This window comes from Anas acuta, chromosome 1, assembly GCF_963932015.1.
Source record: "Anas acuta chromosome 1, bAnaAcu1.1, whole genome shotgun sequence".
Taxonomy (NCBI): domain Eukaryota; kingdom Metazoa; phylum Chordata; class Aves; order Anseriformes; family Anatidae; genus Anas; species Anas acuta.
Window position 1 is genome coordinate 94,789,871 of NC_088979.1, and position 24,884 is coordinate 94,814,754.

At 45.9% G+C, this 24,884-nt stretch overlaps 1 protein-coding gene and 1 long non-coding RNA gene across 3 annotated transcripts in view; one reads left to right on the top strand and one right to left on the bottom strand.

Annotated features, from left to right (window-relative positions):
• The window catches only part of CLIC6 (chloride intracellular channel 6), a 28,568-nt gene extending 5,788 nt beyond the window's left edge, over nucleotides 1-22,780 (bottom strand). The window contains exons 1-2 of one of the 2 annotated variants that reach the window (XM_068688556.1): nucleotides 21,727-22,780; nucleotides 301-410 (exon numbers count right to left, since the gene is read on the bottom strand). In XM_068688556.1, coding sequence (XP_068544657.1) covers nucleotides 301-410; nucleotides 21,727-22,635 — 1,019 coding nt within the window. In that variant the 5' untranslated portion in view covers nucleotides 22,636-22,780. Of the gene's footprint in view, nucleotides 1-300; nucleotides 411-1,534; nucleotides 2,109-21,726 lie in introns of those variants that run through there. The other variant, XM_068688566.1, reaches the window with a different exon arrangement.
• LOC137859492 (uncharacterized) lies at nucleotides 9,063-21,720 on the top strand. Its single transcript, XR_011098339.1, has 3 exons — nucleotides 9,063-12,268; nucleotides 12,436-12,524; nucleotides 16,464-21,720. It is a non-coding gene; the product is annotated as an uncharacterized lncRNA (long non-coding RNA).
• Nucleotides 22,781-24,884: the final 2,104 nt, after the last annotated feature.

Below are 24,884 nucleotides of genomic sequence, written 5' to 3' on the forward strand. Positions count from 1 at the left end.
TGAGAATCAGCTAGCCCTTATCTGAATGCTACCTGAAATGCTACAAATTCAGGTTTGTGTTACAGAGACCTGCTGCAAAACAGATTCAAATCTCAAATGCTTCAAAGGAGTTGGTCCACTTCATATCAGTGAACCTGAAAGAGGCATCGGGCATACAGCCTGTTAGCACAACGCCGAGTCACAGCATAGGTAATGTGCACTAACTTGCGTGTGTGCATGTCAAATCAAAGACATTCTTCCTTGTAAATCACCATTTTGGTAAAGCTGTTCTGAAAATGAGAACTCGTATTATGATCTCACCTTTTCAAGTCCACAGTTGTGACATTAAATATGACACCCTTTAGCCACAGGATCATAAAGAGACGCTGAGAGAATGGGCAATTTCCAATACTTTCCCCATCACTGCCAGCCTACAATTACAAAAAAAAAAAAAAAAAGTATGTATACATCTGTGATAGCGAATTCTGATAACAGATGTAGTAGGGAAGCAGAAAATCCAGATCTGCTCTAAGTATATATAGCATGTTATTCATCTCTGCTAATGCATATTTTCATGCAAAGTTTCTTTATATCCTTCTCCAAACATGCACATAGGTATAACGAAGACTCCTGTCATCTTGGAGATGTATTTTTTCATTAAAGTGCGTAATTATAGTGCCACAAGTTAGAAAACGAACTTGAAATCGCAGCAGTCCTTCCAGAGGAAATAGTCTCCACCTCATTTGTCTGTGTGAGCATAAATCTACCTGAGTCACTGCAAGATTAAAACAGGCTTAAATCAGTTTATGATCACAGGAAACAAGCGCAGAAAGATTTACCTGTGTAAATTGAGATGTAACATCCAAAGCACTTAAGGGAATAAACAGAATAAATCAAATAATTAAGAGTTTCCAACTCAACAATCGCAGGGGCCCTGGGGAAGGAAAGGAAATCGCCGAGCAGCCGACCACGGGGGTCTCCATGCTTTGCTGAACCGGGGGCTAGCGAAGCCCAAAGGCTGCACACCTCGGGGTGTGCATGGGGACAAGCACGCCGTGGTGGCGTGGGCCTTCTCCTCACAACCAACCCGGGGCTTTAATGCCTCAGTGTGTCCCCAGCTGAGTCACGCAGCCGTGCCTGCCTCTCCCAGCCCTTTTTCATCCCCCCTGTGTGTCATGGCACTGTGAGAGGTTTGCCAAGCTTGTATGGCTGCTGCTGGGCACGCCAGGCTTCACACCACGCTGCTGCTGGAGGAGCTCGGAGGCCTAGTCCTTACGCCTTTCGTATCATCCTCCTGAAGTGCAGTTTAAAAACCTAGCTTAAACGTTAAGGGTACAGAAGTAGAAACGCAAGCACGTCATTTACTCAGTTAATAGGTTAGTTCATGAATGTTTGTCGACCATCTTTTATAACCAAACAACGCACAGACATGGAACCAGTTCTGCCTGCTCCTTCACCCCTCTCAATGCTATCAAATCAATCTCAAACATAGCAAAAAGCTTTCCACACACACACACACACACACGCTGCTGCTGGATTGCTTCAGGCCCCTCACCTTCACGAAGAGCTCTATGTCTGGAAAGGAGCACCCTGTCTGGAGCAGGCAGATCTCTGCCCCGCAGCTCGCAGGATGCGTGAGGAGCGATGCTCCCATGGCTCGGCCCGTGCAGTGGGTCGCCATTTCAGCCTGTGGGATCCTCCTCTGGTCACCCTCAGCCTCTGGTACTGCGACAACTGGCAGTTTTCTCAGCAACAAGAAACAAAATAGCCCATTGCCTCACAGACTGCCAGAGAACAAAACCTTTTGGAAATGCTAAAACAGCTGGGCCACAGTGTTAGATGAGTCCTGTTTTGTAGGTGGCAAAAATGAAAGCTGGTCAAAAGCTACTATTGTGTTTTCCGTCCTACACGAAGCACTGCTTTCCAGCACTGCACAGCTCACAACAAGACCAACATTTGACTGAAAACTACTGTGCCCTTCTTCAGAAGGCCAGCAAGACCCCACAGTGCCTGCAGTGGTACCCCTACCTTCAGCCAGCAGAGGGGGAATATCATTTCAGAGCACTGCCACAACCCCTTCCCACAGTTCCTACAACTGATTTGATATGTTTATTCATCCTTTGATAAGAAAAAAAATAAATTATCCCATCAGGATTCATGCAGCATTCAGAAAACTTTCCAGAGGGCCACGTGGTCAAGGAGAGCTGTGTGACCAAGAGTGGCAGTAGGTGAACTTTTCCTGATCAGTTACTGTCTTCTGCTGGCCATTAAATACCAAAATTTCCGCTCCCTCTAACTTTGCTGGAGCTAAGGAAGCAAGGTTGTTGCTCTGCGATGCCCCACATCACCTTGGTGACAGCAAATTTCAGGGAGTCGGACAGCAGCCCCAGCCTGCTTTCATGGGGAAACATGCATGAGGTGCAGCCAGTGATGCAGACAGACATGTTACCATGCCAAATGCAGAAGCAAAGCCCTGAGTCCAGTTTGTCATTAACTGGAATGACAGAAAGGCCACCAGGAAGCTGAGGGACTGGCAGCCTTGGGGATGTTACAGAAGCAACCTCCTGCCTTGCTTCTAAGTGCAAACTTGTTAACTTCCCTGCCTATGTGCGAAGAAAATTTACTACATTGCTTCAATTTTTTCTGTTTCACAGTGGATAAAACTAACAAAGCACTGAGGAACTGAATAAAACAAGGGATTAAGCACTGCTGATTACAGCAATGACAACTATAACCACCAAGACAATTGCTTGCTCATTTGGTACTTTCTGACTACTTCTGGAAGTTGGTTGTGATGGTGCTAAACACACTGATGAAGTCCAAAAGGCTGCTGATTTTCACATTTGGTGCTGTCCGTCCTCTCACGCTGCCCACAAGGGATGCTTACAGTGCACTGCTATCTTAGCTGTATTTTGTGCAGTGCAGGTACCACAGCCTCTAGTGAAGCACTGCTAGGTTTGCCCAGCTGTGCCACCTCCTGTGGTTATGGTAAGCACTTTGCTTTTACAGTGGAAAAAAAATTCACAGAAATTATGATGTTTCCCCATTTCTGATGTGGCCGTGGCACGGGGGTGTGTCTGCAAGGGTTGCTGTGTCCAGACTGAGGATGGCAGGCATATTTTTGTGAGCTACTCCGTCAAAAGCCTCAGTTGCTGAAGTGCTATTGCAAGGGAGGCTGCAGACATTGCCATGTAGGCACAGCTGGGAAGCTGGCATGCCCCCATCTGGCCTTTGGAAGTTGAAATTCATTTAGTCCCAAGAGCCTTCAGTTCCAGGTACCAGGTGAAGGGAGGGCATATCTCTAGGCTCCAGCCCAGCCATGTCACAGCTGATGGGGAACACCTATCATTTTCTTTCAGTTCTACAGAGCTGGAGGCAAGTGACAGAAAGATTACAGTAGCCCACATAATAGCACAAGCAGTTATTAAACCTTTTCCTGCTGTAGCAGCAACAGGCAGTCTGAGATGACTGCAAGACCTTGAACACGAAATCTGATTCAGAACTTGACACTGTTTGACCTGGCATCTCAAAGACGCTACAATTTCCTATAACCTTAGCTGAAAGCCCAGAACATGAATATTTTGGCCCACTGAGGAAGCTAGGGTGAATACAACTAGCTAAAATGACTTCAGATATGTCAACTTGCATTTGGAGCTACAACTCCTACTGGACAAAAAAGCACCAGAGACACATGCCAAAGGTGTTTGTTCAAGTTCCCAAAGAGAGAGTCTGCCACGTTGACTCAAAAATCACGAGTCAGGACACTGAAATAGCTTTATTGCCACCTATCAAGCAACACGACAATAGCTGAGCCATGCCATCATTGCACAATAATGTACTTTCCAACAAAGGGTGGCGGTGAGACAGGGTCAATATCTCACCTTGCAGGAACACGATACAGGAGTGGGTGCCCACAGATTAATACAAACAAGGCAACAGCACAGCTAGGAGCACTGCAGCCCCACAGCAAAACTCCATGAATTTTTCTCCACAGCACAGTCAGGGATGCATTACTCTGTGCTAGGTCTACTACGGCATTTAATTACACTCCCCGACTGCTATGCTCTTGGATGACGCAGGGTGAAATCCTAACTCCAGCAAAGTCAGCGGGAGCCTGGCTGCTGTTTCAATGGACGACTGTGTTTCCAGGCTGGTTATAACCTTAATAACCAGGCAAATGCCAGTGTAATTGCAGGTAATGCCACACATTTGCCTCCACATGCAACTGTTGTGACACTCTGCTAACATCCACATCCTGCTGGATTTGGGGCTATCCTGCTGCTTAAGCAGATGTCTAACCAGAGCCTAGAGTAAGTGGCATTTATGCTTTAATTGTGATCAGTCAGGAGGTCAACATGCCTTTTCTAGTAATGCTGAGATTTAATGAGTTCATTAATCAAACAATTATGACAGACATTGCTGCAGAGGAGAAAATTTCCAAGCTGTGCATAGCAGCTTTCATTCAGAGCCCTAGGCAGCAATTGTATATTGTAGCCGTATCGACTTATTACAGCTCTGCATAATCCCATAACCATGTGCCATTACTTAATGGGATTATTATCTGACACTCCCTATTTTCATTCATTTTTCACTGTTTCACACTCTGTTCAGTCTTTTTTTTTCTTTGTGTTGTGTTTGTTTTTGTTTGTTTTGTGTACTGAGTCTTACTCAAAGAAGCTGGGAAAGGGAAGAGCTCTCCACACCCTCCTTTTCCCCAAGCTTAAACCCTAAAATAGGAGCATCATCACACCACAAGCTGATTTCCCTAGGCAGCAGGACCTCATGCACACAATATTAGAAAGAGTTGAAGAACTACACTACCTTGATCCAGCAGTTCTGCTTTTCTGAGCAGCCTTGAAGAGGTCGCTTGCCTCTGCATCCTCCTCTTTATCAAGAGGATAATCACAGTGACTTTACTGAGAAGTCACACACAACGTCCTTCACAAACCAGTAGTTCGGGCCCTCCCTGAGCTGCAGTTGCTCTGGCCCTGGAACTGCTGTAAGAATTCCTTTCCTAGCAGTTTTTGTCCAAACATCTTGGGAACGAGGGTTGTGAAGGTTCTTCTATTGACCTCAAATGTCCTGTGCCTCCAAAATCTTGATGAGTGGAATTTGTTTTTCCTGGACTTTTTGTTTCCTGTTGAAGGTTAAGCATGGAAGAAACAGCTCAGAAGGAGCAGAGATGAGTTTTATTTTGCTTGTTTTTATATAACTCTATAATCCCTTTGAAGCTACAATAAAGAGGAGAACAGTGAGCAGAGCTTTTGTTTTCTGAAAGCTGAACTCCAACTCTATTTTTCCTTCTGCACGAGGGAGCTTCGTTACCCCTGGCCTGCAGTGATGCTGGCTGAGAAGCAGGCTCACCCAGCGAGCACGGCAGGACCACCGCCAGCCAGGAGACATGGAGCTGTCTGCCTGGGGCCAGCACCCCACATCTGCCCCTGCCCTCCCTGCCACAACTCCCCCGCACGTTTTTGGCCTCTAACCCCAGCTATCAGACAGTTCTGGATGCTCTTCCTTCTCGTACCACGCCAACAACCCCCCTCTCCTTTTTCATGACACGTTTGGTGTCCCCTTAAAGCACGAGAACTGGAGGCACCAGGCTCCAACTACAACGCGTTGGGCCCAGCGTGGGAAGCAGCTGTGAGGAGGGTGCGACCTCGGAGAACAACAGCCATTTAGCTTTAATTCCTTCCACAGACTCGCTTGTTCTGCCCTGGCAGGGATTAAGCGAGCCCAGCGCATTCCTAGGGCCAGCTCTTGGTCTGTGCTGAGCGTCGCCGTGCCAGCCCCACGGCCACACTGTGCTGAGGGCTCTGCGGATGCAGTGGCAGGGCAGGCAAGGCCCCTGCCATGGCAAGCTCTGCCTCCCACCCTGCTGCACTGCCGGGACAGCCACTAACTTGGCTGCAGGACAGCCAAGGAGGAAGGGGAGGAGGAATGCCAGTGCTTTCTGCTCCTCCAGAGAGGAAATCCCACTGCCCGCTGGACCTCCATGGAGGGCCTGAGCAGAGCTTCAGGGCAGAGGCAAACATCCTTCCACTCGAGCTGCTCTGCTAACCTAAAACCTATTCACACCAAAGCACGGGTAGAAGCTGAAATCATCCACCTTTCTTTCCTTGTTTACACTGCTTCAAAGCAAGTCAACCTCTGATAGCATCTCGCATTATCCTGAACTGACAACACCCACTGTTGGTTAGGTCACCAAAGACCATTTGCAAGGCAACTTCACCAGCAGCGATGCCCACAGACCTTGGGAAACAAAGCTGCCCGGAGCACAGGCAGAAGGATGGAAGAAAGCAGTGTGACAAGGAAAGCAGCGAGACCATGCTCCCATACTCCCACAAGTGCAAGACCTGGCAATAACTACTGTGATACCTATAATACCTACTACAATACCCAGTACACAAGCTTGGCTGCAGTGCAGCTTGCTGCCATATATCTAGAGGAAGAAGTGGGTCGAGACATACCCATGTTTCGCTGTCATTCTGACAGATATATTGTTTTAATTTTTAAGAAGTGTATCTGCTCCTTGAGAGTACAAAGCATGGTTTCTGCCTTTGATGCCTGCTGCAGTAGTACTGCAACTCTGAAAAAGGCAAATTTTGAAATATTGCTCTAGTAAGAGTGCCATAAAAGTATAGTTACAAGTCAGTCTGGTTCACTGAAGTCAACTCTAATATACTAAGGTAACACATACCTAATTTTTAATTAAGGTAACACATACATAATTTTTAAACTGCGATGCGCACAGAAACACCACAGGCATGTCGTTTGGATAAGCTCGTGTTCAAACCAAAGCTTTTCGTGAGGAAGAGACAGATTACCTGGAATCTTCTCTATTTAAACACTGCGTTCACTTTGTGCCCTAGGGCTAGGGGACAAGCATCCAAACACTGAACTTTACAGAACTGTTTTGATGCCACCTACTGGACTTGAAATGAAAGTCTTGACTTGCTCTTGGAGCGATGAGGAGAAGCAGCAGCCTCAGACGTTGTTAGCACATCACCTCTGCAGCAAGATTCCTTGCTTTTTGCTAATGGCACTCTTGAGATTCTGAAATCGTACTTGTAGGATAAGTTTTAAAACAAAGCATCTGTAATTTAAAATAATTTCCACTGTAATAGGAAAAAATAAAACTTTTGCCGCTAATTATTCCAGTACTTTTAAATAGTCACGTAGCTCTGCCTATCTGCTATCCAACACTTAAAACGGATGTTTCCAGACACTGTTTAATTTCTCAGCCAACTAGCAGAAATATGCGTATTTAAAGTGCAGCCATTAGTTGAGATTCCTGCACAAATTGTATTTTTGGTATTCACCAGGGTAGACTTGTGTGTGACATCCCCAACAGTGAAACTCAATGAGGAAGTTGTGTTAAACAGCAACTGGATGCTTTAGGAAAGAGACTTATTTCCCCTTTCCTTTCTCATTTAAGAGCAAAATGAGCATCTTCATTATCCAAAGTATGCCATACTTTTTTTTTTTTTAATAAATGTATCTTATTTTATATTTAGAAATATTATAGATGTGTATCTTTCATCTTGAACAGTATTACAGGGTTCAGACAACACACAACGTACTTAAAGGATTACAACCATGAATACGCAAGTTCAACAACACACTTTGTCCTAAACCCTAATTAAGCTTTTGGGTTAAGGAGGCAACAGTAAGTGCAACTACAAGCAATCTGCTAAAAATAGCTTTGTTCTCCTTTTTTCTTTTTGTAATATAGAAAGAAAGAAAGAAAAAAAAAAAAAAAAAAAAAAAAAACAAACAACACACAGGATAAGGAGGGGGCAAGTAAAATACGTAAAGCTTTCTCTAAAGAACAAAAGGGTGTTTTGATTTTCCCTATCCTCTTCTTCAGTGTTACTTGTGAGATCCCTTCTTCCTGCTGAAGCCTGCCCCGGCTGACTTAATTGCAGCAGGGAGCAAATGTGAGTGTTCCCCTTCCAGTACAAACGACTTCTAGTACTGCATCAGAAGAAGAGTGTTTGTGGTGAACTCCACTTTGGCAGGTAGCATGGCCCATTTCCACGTGAGCAGGAATGATCCCCTTCTCAACCCACTGCTTTGCACAAGATAGAACAATTTAGGGCTATGAAGACCATCAGAGATGCAGCCGTCAGCTAATTGTAGGACAAGACCCTACACCACCTCTACACCACCCCTGGAGTGTGTTTGGGTGGTTCAAGATATCATAGTGAGATCATTAAATGCAAGACAGAAATAATCCCCATGATCACCCACCCAAACTAAGCCATACCGACATGGGGCAATAGATCCCACAGAACATGTAAAATTAGTAGTTTGGACAACCAACTGAAAAGCAGACGCTGCAGCCTCTAGAGGTCTTCCTCCTTCTCCCCTTTGTCCTACTTCTCTCTCAAATCACACTCAGCCAGTGTATTTAGCTTTACCTTTAATTTTTAAACAAGCAAATTGGCTGCAAATAGGGCAGGTCCTTTAAGTATTGTCTCTGCTAAACATCCTCTTGAATGACAACCTGAAGTGCAGTTAGTTACACAGGATCAAGAAGATTTAATTTTGTTGTCAGAATAAAGCAGTCTTTTTCATTTTAAGTCCTCTGCACTCAGCAAGGGAGGAGAAATGACAAAGTAAAGCATCAACTGACTTAACATCTCAATGATCCAGTCTGCTAATTGGCTCACTTTGGGAAGTGTTTGGGTGTGTTAAAAAGGGTAGGTGACCAGATTAGCAAAATGCACAAACCCTGAAGACACTCCTAGACAGAACTGCAGGAAGGAAATGTGGAGGAGGAAGCAGCAATGTGGTAGGAGGCAGCTCTGGGCATCCAACTACTTGAGCTTCTACTACCCTGGAGGGAAGAGCCTGGTTTTGTCAGACATTAAACCCTCTCCATTCTGGTCAATGGATGCCACACACTACAGTGCAGAGAGTCCCATAGCATAGAACGTGGTATGATAAACCAAAACCCAAGTGTCTTCTAGAGCATCAACGCAGCTGAAGGTGATTTGAACCACTGGGTGCGTTGATTTCCCTGTTCCCTCCCTCCCAGTCACAAAAATGAACGCCTGCAATGGTCCAAGAGGGAGCCTTGGAGGTCCTGTCAGGCATTTCAATAAAACATAAGGGTGAGTTTCAACCAGAGAGATGGTGGAGAACAATCTGATGATAAAACACAGCCTGCTGATGGAGTCCACCATCCACCAGTGCTTTTTGGAATAGAAGCAATACCCCACAAGCCAATAACCCTGAGCACTGGGATAATAGAAAGGAAATAAAAAAAGGGTATAAACTGTACAGCTGTTACATGCTAAAGCTGGAAGCCACCTCACGCAGAGTCAGCCAGAAAAAAATAGGTCTGGTCAGTAAAGACAGAGAAAGAGTCACTCCTCAAGGCTGATTCATCTTGCCTGTCTCAAACACCCACCCACTTGGAATGACATGCCCTTTGGCAGCACTGCTTTCTCAAACTACAGCCCTAAACAGCCCCTTATAGTTTGGACATCTAATTTAACTTACGTGAACTGAAATCCACTCTTTGAGACTACTCACCAGCTTCAGATAACTGCTGCTGCAAAAGTAACACCAGAGCAAAACCACTGTTTTGTCTCAAGGTGAGACTTCACCCCCTTCAAGAGGAACTCAGACTTACTCTCCACTGGGACCTCAATGTTTCCTCACCCTCAGCATGGACATCACTCCAAGAACAGGACACTAGCAAGTGTCATTCATGCCACTGAATACATCTTAGTGATGATAACACATGTAGCAAACTCCAGGGCAATGATGGAAGGGAAAGCCGCTGCTCAGTAAGCAGCAGCTGTTATCCCACAGGGTTTATATTCCAAAATAACTCAATGTTTCTTTGGAAATGGAAATAGATTGTGGCTATGGTATGTCTAATAGTGAGATCCAGCCTATCCAACTGGATGTCAGGCATGATAGGATGCTATTGGCAATGAAGAAAGTCCATGTAATAAGAACAGGCAGACAAGCAAACAATGCCAGAAGTTACCCTCTTTTGTGGAAGAAGAGAGCAGTTACTGTAAAATGCCATTTTATTTAAAGTGGATTGAGCAAATCACTGCAAATCTAAGTGCTGACACTGAATGTTTGATATACGCTTACAACAATGGTGGACACATGGTAATACAGGCCAATATTTACCCACTGTCCAGGTAAGCCCAACTCAGAGGAAACAAGGAGCACTACTAAGATCCCATCAATAGCAACTGAAAATCCACACGTCAGCCCAGTAGTCACACACTGTGATGGCAAAAGGCAACAGAGTCTGAATCTGCAAGGGGACACAAGCCTTGAGGCACCTCCAGGATCCAAACAAACCCCAGGATGGCTGCAGCAGCAGCGTCCTCACCAACAGCAAGCACGCCCAAGCGGCAACCCAAGCCAGGAGGGCTCAGAAGGCTCACTATATGAAATGCTGTGTGGATGAAAGCTTTTACCCAAGGATAGGCCAAAAAGAGATGCCAAGTGAAAAAGAATGAAAGGAAACGAGGGTAGGTGAAAGAAGGTAAAAGGAATTAACTTCTCACCCGCACAGCTCCAACCAACCGCAGGACGCAATTAAACTGGGTTTTGTGACCACAGAGTGTAAGCAGTAGGCTAAAGGTTGAGCCTACCTAGGAATAGGACAATTCAGATGTATACTTCTACTGTGTTTTTAATGATGCAGCTGTACATTAGTGATTAGCTAATTATGAGCTATCCAGCTGTTATTACTGATAATACAGGATGGCTTGTGTCCTGGAGCAGGGCTCTTCTGGCATTAATGTGAGTTCGTGCTGAGCTCCCACCTGCAAAAGCCAGGAAAGCCTTCCTACCTCATATTTTAACATCCAAAGCCTGGGCAAGGTTCGTGTCTCATGGACTGGCTACCTATTAGCATTTCATAACGTCTTATAACAATGTCATTATTGCGGCTCTTCTCCTTCTGTCAGGTTTCTGAAATCATACTAGTTAGATCTTTCTTTCCTTCAGTATTCGCATTACTTTACTGACTTCTTTGTCTTATTGGATTTCCTAATTTAGATATTTGGTAAGGCTCCTTCAGAATGAGCTTTCCAAAATGCCTTGCTTTTTGCTGGAAGAGGTTCTCTGAAGTCTTTTGGTCCCGAGTTCACGCTGAGGGATTAACGGTGCTCTGGAGTTTCTTAGCAGGGCATTTGCCTCCATCCTGCTTTATACGTAGCGAACAGCGGTCACAGCTTAAAGGGGCTGTATACATCAGGAAGCTCTAATCCTCTCTAGACGGCAGAAAGGAAAAGAGGTCTGAAATTGCTGCAATTTCCTTTGGTTTCTGTTCTCTCTTCCCCACTGCATGCCAGCAGCCATTTTGGGACAGAGAAAGCCTCCATTATTCTAACTTTTAATACTTTATTTACTTACTCATGGTCCGCTGGTTAAGTAATTACTGCTGAAATTAACTTAATTACTTAGTAAGTAATTAAATGCTTTTGATGCATAGACAGAAATTTTCCTTCATTAAGAAGTAACTTTGTGGCAATAAACTTTTTACCTTTGTCAAGTTGTTAGGAATAATTAGACCAACGTAACAGGTCTGAAAAACACTAAAAACAATGCAGCCCCCTTTTCCATTTTAATAACGGCATCTACAAACCTGATTAAGTGATAATGGAGGTATTAACCAAATTATATTTAAAAATAAATAGATTAAATAGAAGCTGTTTCAACTCAAAGGTTAACATTGTTCCAAGAAGTTACAGGCATCAATTTACAAGAACTTATAATGACAATAACTCCAGAACCACTATTAAGTACTGAATGTGCCACTCAATTTTAAGGAGACAAATTATTAGACCTTTCATTATTACTGTTTTAGAAATGAAAGGCCTAAACTCATTCCTGTTATTTACATGAAACACTCACTTTTGATTTTGCTACTCACAAGCTGCCCAGTGTATCTACCGAGCAGTAGGTCTGCCAGCACTCAGGCCCTCCAGTTCTGACCGAGTTCGTAAATAAATGAACCATTAAACAATAATTCTGTAAAATAAACAACACAGGAGACTACAAATGAAAATTAAAATGCACATTATCCTGTGATACATTTATGGAGACTGTGCTTTTACTGATATTAACTCCTATTCAAATGAAAGGGTTTAAAGATTAAGCCTGTGTACGGATGACTTCTTACAAGGGGGAAGTATGAAACAATCCTGCAGTGTTCCTGCTAGCCTTGGACAGACCTGTAATGCTGTCAAAGGCATTTTCAACAGCAACTGTGGTTCTCTACAGGGCAGTGAAAGGCAGCCAACAGGTACACTCCAACAATTCCTAAAATCCAATGAAATTACATAGGAAAGATGCAAATTACGGATTTATTTCCTCATGTTTTACAGCTACCTGTGCCAGGTCTGCAAATAAAGCCACTGTGGTAGCTACGGCACTCAGCATAACCTGAGACAGTGTTGTGTCTGCTTTCAGGGTGAAACCACCAGCACGTCTTGTGAAGAGAAGGCAACTAACTAAACATAAAGGACGCCTGCACCTAGCTACCTGGAATCCACAGCACAGTAAGTGTGTTGTAACAGCACAAAAGCAAGCAGCAACCAGGAATCCACCACTTTGTTAGATCAACAAGGTAAAAATAAATAGGAACATTAATGTGTGACTAGCGAAGACTGAAAATCTTGGGCTACAAATTTGTAGGGCTTAAATGAATATTGCCCAATTTAGGAATAACATTATCCTACACAAGTAATTGTCATGTTGCATTAGCTATTCTTTATGTCTCATTCAGGATAGCATTACTTTTAGTTATCATGTACTATAATAATGATGGTACTGAGTTATATGGGTATTACTTGTGTGGAGTGACTGAGATTTTTCAAAGGTTTGTAAGTAATTGTTGCCACTCCTCCTAAATGGAAACCATCTCATTTTAATGGCAGATGTGACAAAACCTCCTTTTTTTTTAAAAAAAAAAAAAAAAAAAAAAAAAAAAAAAAAAAAAAAAAAAAAAAATACAAGCAAAAATAATAATAAAACGGGTGTTCTTTTGAGAAGAGGTTTTAAGCAGGGGCAAAGGGCAGCAGCTGAAGGGGTGCCCCCATCCCATTTCCCTCTGAAGCGAGGAGAGGGAATTCCATCATCTGTTAACCACAACAGAAACACACTGGGTAATTAATAACAAAAAAAAAAATACACAGCCCTCAGAAAGATCACTCCTCCTAATCCTTGCCCACTCTCACTTTAAGATTCTTACCCATAGTTTCAAACAGCCCCAGTAGCATAAGAAAACTGGGGGCTTTTAACTGAAGGCAGGTGAGCACCTGAGCTGCTGAGCCCTGGAGAAGGCTGCCTGCCCACGGGCAGCAGCTGGCACCCTACACCTTATACCAAGCAGCTCAAGCCCAAATTTCTTCTTTTCTTGCTATGAGTTTTGCCCGCAGAGTTCTTTCTGTCTGTCTGCGTGTAACAGGAACACTACCAGGTCACAAGCACACAAGCAACAAACCAAATGCTCTTAGCTATTTATCCTGTTACAAGAATTATGTTTAAATACCTCAATGCTATTTCTAATCCGTATTTAATAACATGGCAAGATGCCGGTTGAACATTCTACATTGAGACAAAAATCTTATATCCTTTTTAAATTCTTACAGGGAATTACTGCAACAAAAGAGCATTATATTCTCAAACACATTATAGGTCTGGGAAAAACAGATTAACTGGTATTTCAGTGACACATCCTGTTTTACACTTCACTGTAGGATACTTACCAACACAGCCCTGCTTTTTCAATCTAAATGCAAAACACATACATACATACAAAGTATCTGTAATTTGTACTGTAAGCAAATAAGTAAATAAATAAGAAATAATCAAAACAAATAAGCTACTTTACGCAACTCGAGGAAGTAGGTGGATGAAGGCTTGATGGAAAGTGCTTGAGAAAATAATTTTCCGCTGGTGTTCCTAATTCTGATGCTTAAACCAGAGGTGAAGGTGAAATGAGGGATTTATTTATGTGCTGTTTTCTTCCCCCTCCCCTCCCTTTTTAACAGTATTTTATATTTTGGCCCAAGTAGAAAAATAATTCAAATGACCAGGTAAAATATTACATAGAAATGCCAGTTCCTGTGGAAACTGGCAAAACTGGGTCCCAAAAGAGCAGCAAAACATTGGGCACCAGTAACAGCAAAAATGCAGGGGCTCCATCACAAGGACTAGACTCTGCTCCCTCCTTTCCCAGTAGAAACCCAAATTCAAAGCCTATCCTCATCCTGCTCTCCTTACCACCTCATTTCCATTCCCAGCCCTCTGGAAACTGTGAGAAACACAGCACTGCTAATCCAAATACAGTTTTTAAATGTATACTGCATGCACCATACTGCAAAACAATCAGCCCCGGTACCTACAGCACCTTGCTCTGAGGGATGTCAGCGCACACCCCTACATTTTTAAGCCTTTAGGGCATATTCAGATCCTGTTCCAAGTTTCATCTGCCACCATTTTACTTTTTCAGCTCAGATTCAGTAATAGCTTTTAAAAGTAATTTCACAGAATTAATTACCACATAAATGTCAATGATTCTCCAAGGCACAAAGGACAGCTTTTCTGCAACCTGAGTAAATGGTTAACTATTCCATTTTAGTAATTTAGTGATAAAGGACATGCATTTGCAACTCCAATCCTTCTGCCATTTACTTCATTTGTCACAATTATATTTCTAGTCTAAGTATTTAAATGTATGTTGAAATTTCAGCATATGAAGAGGAAAAAAAGTGGCAAGTATCACCTTTGCACCTCTGCCTGTGTCCTTTCACAATAATCACCTCTCTAGGAGGGGAAAAAAAGGAGAAAGGTAACTCTTCCTACAAAGCCAGCCCCCTCACTGGGGCAAACACCACTTCACGTATCTGCCTTGTGCAGAGCTGCTCGAAGAGCATCATCCCAAGGATGGGCTCCCGCAGCCTTTTCAGACAGCACACAGCACAAGCTGCCACTGCTTGGTTTGTGAAGCTAAGGATTTTTATTAGGGAATTAAAACAATTTCCCTCAGCGCCCGTGTTATTGAAAGCAACTGGAATGTAATCACTCCTCTTGCTCTGTCTTTTATCAGTAAATAATCAGACACTGCAAATGGAAATGCATACAACTCCTTATCACTGCGTGACATTTTATTATCTGGGCAAGAAAATAATCATGCAACCTTCACACGGCATTGACTTACACCCCACGGTCAGAGCCCAAGGAGCGAGCAATTCCTTGCTTTTTAAAAGAGGCAGTAGGATCTGGTTTGGGTGAGAAACCAGGAAACTGAATGCAGTCAGTGATAGACCACGAGCAAGTCTGGTTGCTTCAGTTCCCCGTCTATAAAGTATACAATACTTCCTTTTCCTGCCTTACTCCCTGCTATTTCTGATGAGGAGGGTCTTTCTTCTGCAAAAAAAAGCATACAACCACCAATTCAAAGTGACTTTATCTGAGATAAACCTCCTAAAAAAAAGTGTAGCTGTATTAGTAATTTCCATTATCGCTTCCCCTTAAAAACATATATATTTTATTTTTGTAATAACCTTAAATATACCCTTGCATGGATCCATACAATAAATAGCACAAGGCTGTAAGAAAGGCCAAAGCACCAAGCAGGCAGCAAGAGAAGTCCCAAGCACAGAGGCATGATAGCACATCAGGCAGTGATCACCTCGTTTCCAAAGAAGGGTGGAGCCATTCCACAGGATTTATGAGCCAAAGGCTCACTTTGACAATCAGGGACAAGCAAAACTTCCAGTTCTGTCCTGGTCCAGGAGGCAGGTAACATCAGCCTTACTATGATGGCAAAGCTCAGGGAGAAGAGGCATGGCTGGATCTTGGGCAGCAGGCTTACCTCATCACAAATTTCTGCTGATTTCAGAGAACAAGAAATACAGGATGGGCCTGTAGCCTGAATCAAGAAAAAGTGACCTCTGGCTAGCAAAAGGCTTAAGTGGCACACGATTTTAAACCTATATTAAAAGAAAACACACGGTGAGGTGCTTTACTGATTCAGTGTACTGAGAATAAATAAAAATATGAAAAGATCTAGAAATGTAACTTTGAAGGCATTTGCTTTTTTCAAGCTTTTTTTTAATTATTATTTTATTTTTTTATTTTTTTTTTACATAAAGCAAGCTTGCAAACAGCAGAGATCTGCAATTGCACTGAAAATAGAGGTTTACAGCTTGTACAATATTATGTGCACATAAAACTTCAGGATTTCAACACAGACAAAAAAGGGACTCTACGAAGTCTGGCTAGATCATACTGAAAAAAAAAAAAAAGGATGCAAAATCATAACTGTGATCTGCTGGACTGTGTTTTTGTAGAACAGGATTTGGTCTACAAGTTGTCAGACGTGACTGCTCCAGCCAGCATGTCTCGATGAGCACGGTGACAACAGGGATTTTGGTGTGGTCTTCCAGGCTATTCTAAAGTCAGCAGCTCCAACGTACCTTGTTTCTTTGCAGCAGCCTAAGCCCTACAAAGGTGACAACCCAAACTGCCAAAAAGGAAAGCATGAGAAGTAACTATGAAAAGACTGAAGTAGGAGAGTGTGCATAGCTCTTTGGGAGAAAAAAGATTGATAATATTGCCTTTTTAACAGAAGTCTCTGAAGCACAACTTTTACTGAAAGACTGCTGAACAAATACTCAGATCCCAGAAAAACAAGTGTAGGTGCACACAGGGTAGACACAGTAAATGAAACGAAGACTTGCGAAAGAAATTCATAATGTCGCGTCCTCTTAAGCTGCACCAGGGAACCCTGATTTGACACATTCCAGCTGGGAAATGAAAAGAAAAAGGTAACTGAGAAAAGGCAAATGCCCCTGGGAAGCCAGCCAGTTTCGTGCTTTGTAAGACACTCCCGGAAACAGCACCGCCCCGCGTGTGTTACCAAGCACACCTGCTGACCTGCGCTGGTACTTGGTGTACTGCTGGATAGATTCAGTGTCAAAAATTGTCCTACAAACAGCAAACCAGCCAGCAACCAGGAAATTGGGACCGTTCTGGTTCGACTCAGTCTCGGCCAGCTCCAGCCAGATGCTGCTTTCGGCACACCGTGCTCCTGCCCTGCTCCACCACGCCGGCTTTCTTCTGAACCCCTTCTCCCTCTGGTTTTAGGATAGCTTTCCTTACTCCTCGGTTACAGAAGCTGACAGGTCCCATAGCCAGCTGTATCAAAAAGGATGGTGGGGGGGGGAAACAACGTAAAAGCTCCTGCTTTCTGAGGAAGGTGCACAAGATGCGGCTTGGGAAGGATGAGAACTGAGCGAGGAGAAAGCAGTGGGTGTGCTCATCGGGGAAAATAGGGCATGGTTTTGACAGAAGGTGAAACACTAGTAGGGGTGGGGGGAAAGAATGGAAGGAACAGCAGTCTGATTCGACTATTGCCCAAACTTCATCAAATTTAATTTGTTTCCCTGCTAATTCCCCAGCAATTTATCTTACTGTAGCATTTCACCAGTCCAATGCAGTCATTTTTGCAAGATCTGGGCAAAGGGCTCTTATCCCTTTGCTTGGATAAATATGCACTACCTCAGCTTCCCCCAAAACTTCATTTAATCCATAAATAAGGATGCAGCATAACTTCCCACATACACATCTTTACTTCCATCCTCCTGAGTCCATTTAAATCCTGACTTCCTACAACAAATCTGCATTAAGAAGGCAGTATTTTCTTTTAGATATTTTCATTTTGATACAGGATATCAGCCATTCTCCTTATAAACAATACCTATCTGACTTACAGACTCCTTACATTGATGAGCAAAAAATCAAAATCTTAAGTTCCTACTCAGTAATTATACTGTAACTGCTTACATCACGTACAGAACAGAGCCTACTGAATGGGCATAAAGGCTATGATTTTTTTTAGGGACCTGAGCTCCTGCTGTCTATGGACTTCTTGAGTTTTAGGACAGCCATTTTGTACTTTAAATTGAATTTATATATGAGCTACAGCTCCACCACATCACAGAAAATGGGGTTGGTTCTTCCCTAGCACGTAACACACTGCCCCTCAAGTCGGATACGTCAACTGTGGTGTCTGGAGGCACGGATGGAGGCACTTGCTATTTCCTCTGTCTCCAGTCAAAGCAAGGCTTCTGGCACTTTAACTTTCTGGTTTATCAGAAATTTTGATAATTCAGCACATCTCTAAGCGTGTTTGACTGACCTGACATATCTCAAGGAATGGCACAAGGAAATTTGGTATCAGTGAAGTAACCTCACTCCCTGCTAGGGATAAAATAACTCTCTGAATGAAAATAAATGACTTTGATTTAGAGACCAAGAATGTCACAAAAACTGGGTGAAGCTTATTACTTTTTGTTGGATAAAATCTATTGCCTTAGGCTCAGGGGCAGCTTTTACAACAAAAAATTTAACCCTGAAGCTAAACAAAAACTGTTTTGGAAGAGTAATCTCAGAGAAGACCTTGTGCTCAAGCCGGCTTGTCTGGTTGCTTGTGCTCAGCACTTACAGCAAAATCAGTATCCCCAGAAATCTTTGGCACGATGAAATCTGTAGTTGTGATTCCAGTGTTTAAGTTGTCTGTCTGTGAGAAAATTTTAAATTGATTGGTAGATAAGCTTGCAGGTTTTTGGTGGTGGTGGTTTTTGTTCCTTTAATTTAGAAATAGACTCTTAAACCCTACATGGATTTTTAGATTGCTTAAAAATAACTGAATATTTCACTAAATTCAAATGGAAAGATAAATATATGTCATTTTTTGACAAATAAAGGGCTCTCACCATGGAGTGGGGAAGGGGAAGAGAACATACACATGCTTACTCTTAGAAGACCAGTGTCCTACCCAACCAGAAAGTATATCTGAATGCCCTTCGCAAACACTTGCCTTTGAAAGCCATCAAACATCCCTATCTAAAGGAAACACACGGTACGTGCTGTTTCATGGGAAAGTGGAAATCAAATAAGTACCTGGAGAAATGCTTCGATACGGTGTTACCCTTACAGCCAAGGAGTCTTTTGCTGTTCAGCTTCATTAAAGGCATGGTCTGGTTGCCTAAAGACAAACAAGTATCTGCTGTCTTTGGGGATGCCTTACAGTAGCCTGTCTGGCACCTAGCTGCTGGTCCAGAAAGACATCGTCTTCCACAAAGGCTGCTAACCCTGCTAAGTGCTCTGGTATGAGATCTCTGCATTGAACTGTCCAAGTTCAAACTAAACAGCAACACATAGCAACCCAAATCAGCTTAAAAGCACAGTTCCCAACACCCATTCTTGTGGAGCTGGCAGGAACTTTGCCACCCACCTCGCAGGGGGAGGCACGGGACAGCACAATCGTCACGATATTCAAACGTGCAGGCAAAATGGGAGCGAACCCATGCAAAGCAGCAGGAAGCAGGCAAGGAAAAGGCCTCCACATTTGAAAGAACAAGCTCATGATCAGCAATGGTGCAAACGGGAAGCAAATGCTGTGACTAGTCATCTCACAGTCGGATCTGAAAAAGACCCGCTTACTTTCTGACAGTGATGCTTCCGTTTGTTACTCTCAAAGCTTTATCACTGAAAGCAGAGCAAGAAATTTAATGTCAGCCACATCTGGTATAATGCTCCCTAGCAGGGAAACTGAGGATCATTCAGTCACTATCACTTATATTCTTTCCTCATTTTTCTCCTATTATGGGGCTTGCTTTTAACATTATTCTCTATTTGTGTTGTGCTATCACATGATGGCACAGACCTCCTATCTCAAGCACTGTGCGTGCAGGCACAGATAGCACACAGACAACATCTTGATCACTTACAAATAAGCCAAAACTCAGCAGGCAGACGAGCAGAAATAGCGACAACAAAGGAACTAGGACCATATTTAACTGGACAGACAACAATCCCGCTGTCTTGAACAGCCAAATCGCTGCCCAGTTCCTACGAGCAGAAAAATAGGGAGCAGAAGGGCGAAAGAGGTCAGTGGCACTTGCAAAGCAGAGGTGGGTGACAACACCTCAAAAGCATTTTGAAGTAGCAGACAGTCATGTAACACTGATTTAATAAAGCATGAGCAGCGGGGTGGCAGGTGTATTAGAAACATGCATGTGAAGGGAAGCATTTCAGGCTGGAAATTAACATTTGCATTCATTTTGGATCATCACCTCACTTCCTTAATTTTTGGGTTTTAGGAGTTGCTCAGGAAGGGGTATCATGCCTGTGGACCAACTGCTGTGGTCAGGTATAAGGACACAAGAATCCCCACATGCAACCATTCATGCTGTCTCACTTTGGAAACCACTTTCCTTCTTTCTCCTGTCAAAATCCAGCAGCAGCTACTAAAGCATAACATTGTGCACATGCTCCTAAGACACTTCAAGCCAGTACAGAGAGCTTCCAGTCCTTTTATACCTCCTTTCCTTTGCCAAAAGACAGCGAGAGCACCTCCAGGTGACAGCAAGAGCAGCAGGAATTCCCCCACAAAAGCATAAGAGAAAACTGCTTCCCATTTCCCAGCACTGCCAGCCCTGCACATTTTGGTCAGCAGGGAGATGCTGAGCTCTCCCATAGGGTTTGTTTTTTTCTTTTTTACCCGTAGATGTAACTGGAAAAAGCTTGTGCTGATATCAAACTAAAAAAGTTTAGCTCCCAGGTGAGGTAAAATTTTCAAACTTTGTGACACTTTTCCACATTAGAAAAATATCATCAGAAAAGCAGCTGCAGTGTTCTCAAGGCATCCGTGAGTTACTAATGCTACATCAATCATGAAAATGCTCCTCTGGTTTTTGTTCATTCACAAATATTTATAAAAAAACATCCTTAGTCCTAATTTTGGGGACTGCAGAGTCACAGCATTTACTCTTATCCTTATCAGAGCCTGCTCTCTAATTTTGGCCGTGTTCTCCATAAAGAGTGCACCCAGGTCCAGCAGCACACATGCAGCCATCGTGACTTTCACCCTCTGCCACGCGCCAGCATTCACTGATGGGCATGCGGGTACGAAACAGGCACAAGGGCGATACGCAGGCGAGCACAAAGTCACTTCAGCCAGGCTGAGCAGTGGCAGCTCCTGCTGCTTGACACACAAGCACAGAGCTCAGCCCCTGCTACTGCCCAGAAAGGCACCTGTATGCCACAGCATCCCAGCCTGGGCTCCAAGGGCTCGCCTAAACCAGGCAGCACATTCACCAACATCAACCATCACCGTTGCTCATTTTTCCAGTACACGAAAATGGCAGAAATTATTTTAAAGACCATCACAATTTATTTATTTTTGCTCTATTTTCCTCTAACCCTGCCCAGACACAAGCAAATTGGACAACTGAAAGGGATGTAACGTTGCTGGGCACTTTATTGACCTTGTGAATCCCAAACTGTCCAGCCTGGGGGCAGAGGAGGCTCTCTCAATCCACCAAAACTGAGTTCCTTGTGCATCCTTTCCATTTAAACCTATAGAAACCTCAAGTAACTCAGCACAGGGCTCAGCAGGGGAATCTCTGGGGGAAGCCACCTTGCAGTCAGGTCTGTGCCAGTGGGATCGTGTGGTCCCACAGCTTGTGGGGCTGGGGGTGAGGGCACCGTGACCAAGTGGGGAGCCTGGTCCTGTCCACACCAAAGCACAGGAGGAATGAGGGGTCGGAGGCAGGTGTATTTAGGGTGTTCATCACCAAATCGCCTTGCTCTGCCAGATTTAAATGCAGGAGCTGCCCGCGGGGTCCTGGTGAAGGGAAGGGTCACCAACCCGGCTGAGATGCACCCCAGCAGCCCCCCGCGCCCTACCTTGACGAAGAGGGAGATGTCGTGCTCCTGCTTCTCATCCTCCTCCTCTTCCTCCCGCTCCAGCGCTGCCGGTGAGCCCGTCCCATCCTCCTCATCCTCCGCCCGGCCCCGCACCCCGTTCAGCCGCAGCCCCGCCGCCTCCTCGCCGCCTCCCCCTGCCCCGGGGGCTTCGGCTCCTGTCCCAGCCTCCGGCCGGGGCTCGGCTCCGTCCTCGCCGTCCAGCCCCGCGCCCTCCGCCTCCCCGGGGCTCTCGGGAGCCTCCTCGGGCCCGGCCGGAGCCTCCCCGGGGCTCTCCCCCGACGGAGCCTCCTCCGCGGCCGCCTGGGGGCTCGCCCCCGACGGGGCTTCCTCCCGCTCCCCATCCTGGGGCTCCGGCCCTAGCGGGGCCTCGTCCCTCTCCTCCTCATCGGGGGCTCCCCCCTGCACCTCCTCTCCCAAATCTCTCCCCGCCGCTTCCTCCTCGGGCTCCGCTCCCCCAGCCTCAGCCTCAGCCTCGGAGCCCGGCCCCGTCGGGGCCGCCGCTGCCGCCTCTTCGGGGCCCGTGGGCAGCGGGGCCGCCTCCTCTGCCTCCTCCGCTGCCCCCTCGGCCAGCACCGAGCCCTCCGCTCCCCCCCCGGGCAGCGCAGCACCGTCCCCGACGGGCTCCGGCTCCTCTGTCCCCGACGGCGACTGCTGCCCCTCGCCGGGGGTCTCCTCCCGTCCCCCGGGGGAGCCTCCCTCGGGGGGCTCCGCGCTCCCGGCCGGCTCCTGTCCCGCCCCGCCGTCGGGGGGGACACCCGGGGGTCCCGCGGGGGGCTCCGCAGCCCCTTCAGGAGGCAGCTCCGGCTTCCCCGCCGCCGCTGGGGCTTCCTCGCCGCCCCCTGCCCCCGGGAGGTCGCTCCCCGACGGCTGTCCCGGGCTCTCCTCCATGGCACCGGGACCGGGACCGGGACTGGGACCGGGACGGTGCCGCCGAGCCTGGGAGCAGCGCCGGGCACCGGGGGGGGCCGCGCCTGCGCTGCAGCCCCGGGGGCGGCCAGGGGGCGGCAGCCGCAGGTGTGTGCGCTCCTCCCCCGGCTTTCAGCCCTGCCCGCCCCGCTGAAACGCTCCGGGGATGCTGGGGGGGGACACGGGGCAGCGCTGCTGGCCGCCGCCCCAAAGCCGCCCCGACCCCATCCCGGGGATGGAGCCCGCAGCTGGGGGGGCGGGCAGCTTGTCTGATGGAGCTACGTGAGCAGTGAGTGGCTCTCCCCAGTACCCAATCCCTGGACAACACCAGTCCGCTGGTTTTGTCCGTCACCTGCTCTGTGGCTCTAAATGCAAAATAAAATGAGGATTTCAATGGCAGCAAAAATAAAAATAAATCTTTCAGTGATAATTCCTGCCTCAGGAGTTGCTTACTGCTGCCTGCTCTGCTTATGCCACGACTTCCATGTGCCAGCAAGAGAGACAAAATAGGAAGAGTCGGGACAGGGTAAAGAGGGACGAGGTGGGCATAGATCAGAGAAGAGGCAGCCAGGTGGCACTTTTGGAAATATGCCATGAAAATTAGCTCTGTCCCAGCAAAGTCCTGCAGCTTCAGATCCCTGTTGCCCTGTGCTCTATGCATCCAACACTTCCCCTCTCGATTACTCAACAATTACTTAACAATTAATCTCCCCCGCTTCACACTCCTTTACGCTGTCTTCAAGCTCTTTATGTCCCATCTGTTTCTAAACCAGGCCCCCAGCTAATAAATATTATTTCCTCGGTTCAGCTCCAGCAAGGATTACTGCACACCTTCTTCGCTTAAAAGCTGAGTGCAGGTAATTAAATATCGCATATGTCAGACATTAGTGGACAGCACCAAGATCCCTTTACAGCCTGTTGGTGAACACGTTGCATCCCTGGGGGTTATCAATTAGGCTCTCCTTGCTTGATTATTGTCACTTCCTCTCCTTCCCTGAATGTACAGTGAGTTGTGGATCCAGGTTACCGTTTCGCAGCCTAAAGGGAAAAAAATGCCTTTTGCATTACAAGGGAGCTGCCAAATACACAACTGCCAAATATTTAATGGTTCACCCTAACACAATGAGCAGAGAACTGGGGTAACGGAGCCAGCAAGGCGTTTTTGCTCACACAGCAGCCTGCTCTGCCTGTTTTCACTGCTGGCTCTGGCTGGTGTTGTGCTGTTTTGCCGGGTGGGCTCGTCCACATGTACCACGTTTCACAAGGGAAGATGTGCATCCCCAGGGCAAAACCTGTCTGCACAGAGGATTTGGATTCTGCTCATTTCTGCCAGATGCTGAGTAACCAATGTTGCACTGCGCTTGGTGGGAAATACAGGTGAGTCCAGAAATGGGGTGGTAAAAGTGGTATTGGAAGATGATGATTTTTAGCACTTTCAAAATCCATTTATGTCCCCCTGTTCTTTCTGACACTGGTTCCTTAAGCTTCTGTCCAGAAGCCGATGGAGCTCTGCTGCTTTGTGCTCAGCAGGCTGCTCCGTCTGCCCCAGCAAAATTCAGAGTGGGAGACACCTCTCTGGAAATGGCAGCGGCATGGTGTGTGCTGGGGGGATGCCATCTGCATGCTCTGAGCTTCCCGGCCCTAAGCTGCTTAGGGGCGACCGGCTCCCTCCCCAGCTGCTTACCCGCAGCCTGCTGGGGAAGGAGCTGGGTATTTATACATGCAGGGGGGACAGCCTACATGCAGGGGCAGGGGCAGAGGCAGCCTGCTGCTAATATTGCCACAAAACAAGCAGTGAGGCCAGCTGAACCCTCACCTTGCTGCTGACAGCATGTCTTGAGCAAACCCAGGACTTGCTCTTATTCTGGGCTACCTGGGGCCTCTGCCCATGTTTTGTTTGGAAAACCCCAGGCAAACTTATTTCACTGAACTCCTTCTCCCTCCTCACTTCCAAATGCCTTTCAGCCATGGCCATGCCCAGCCTCATGTGCTGTTACTTAGGGCATGCACACACCACTATTTAAAGGACTGTCACGATTTGCACGTGATTCAATAGGATTAGAGAAATGTTTAAAGCTAAGAGTCTTTGTGAGGATCTGGGTCTTATTAAGTAACTGTGATTTCATTATTGTCACCCGCATCGTTCCTCCTTCTGTTTTCTGACGCACTGACTGTGGCACTGGATTTGGGGCGTGAGTTTTCCAAAGTGATGAACTGTCCCAGCTTCGGCT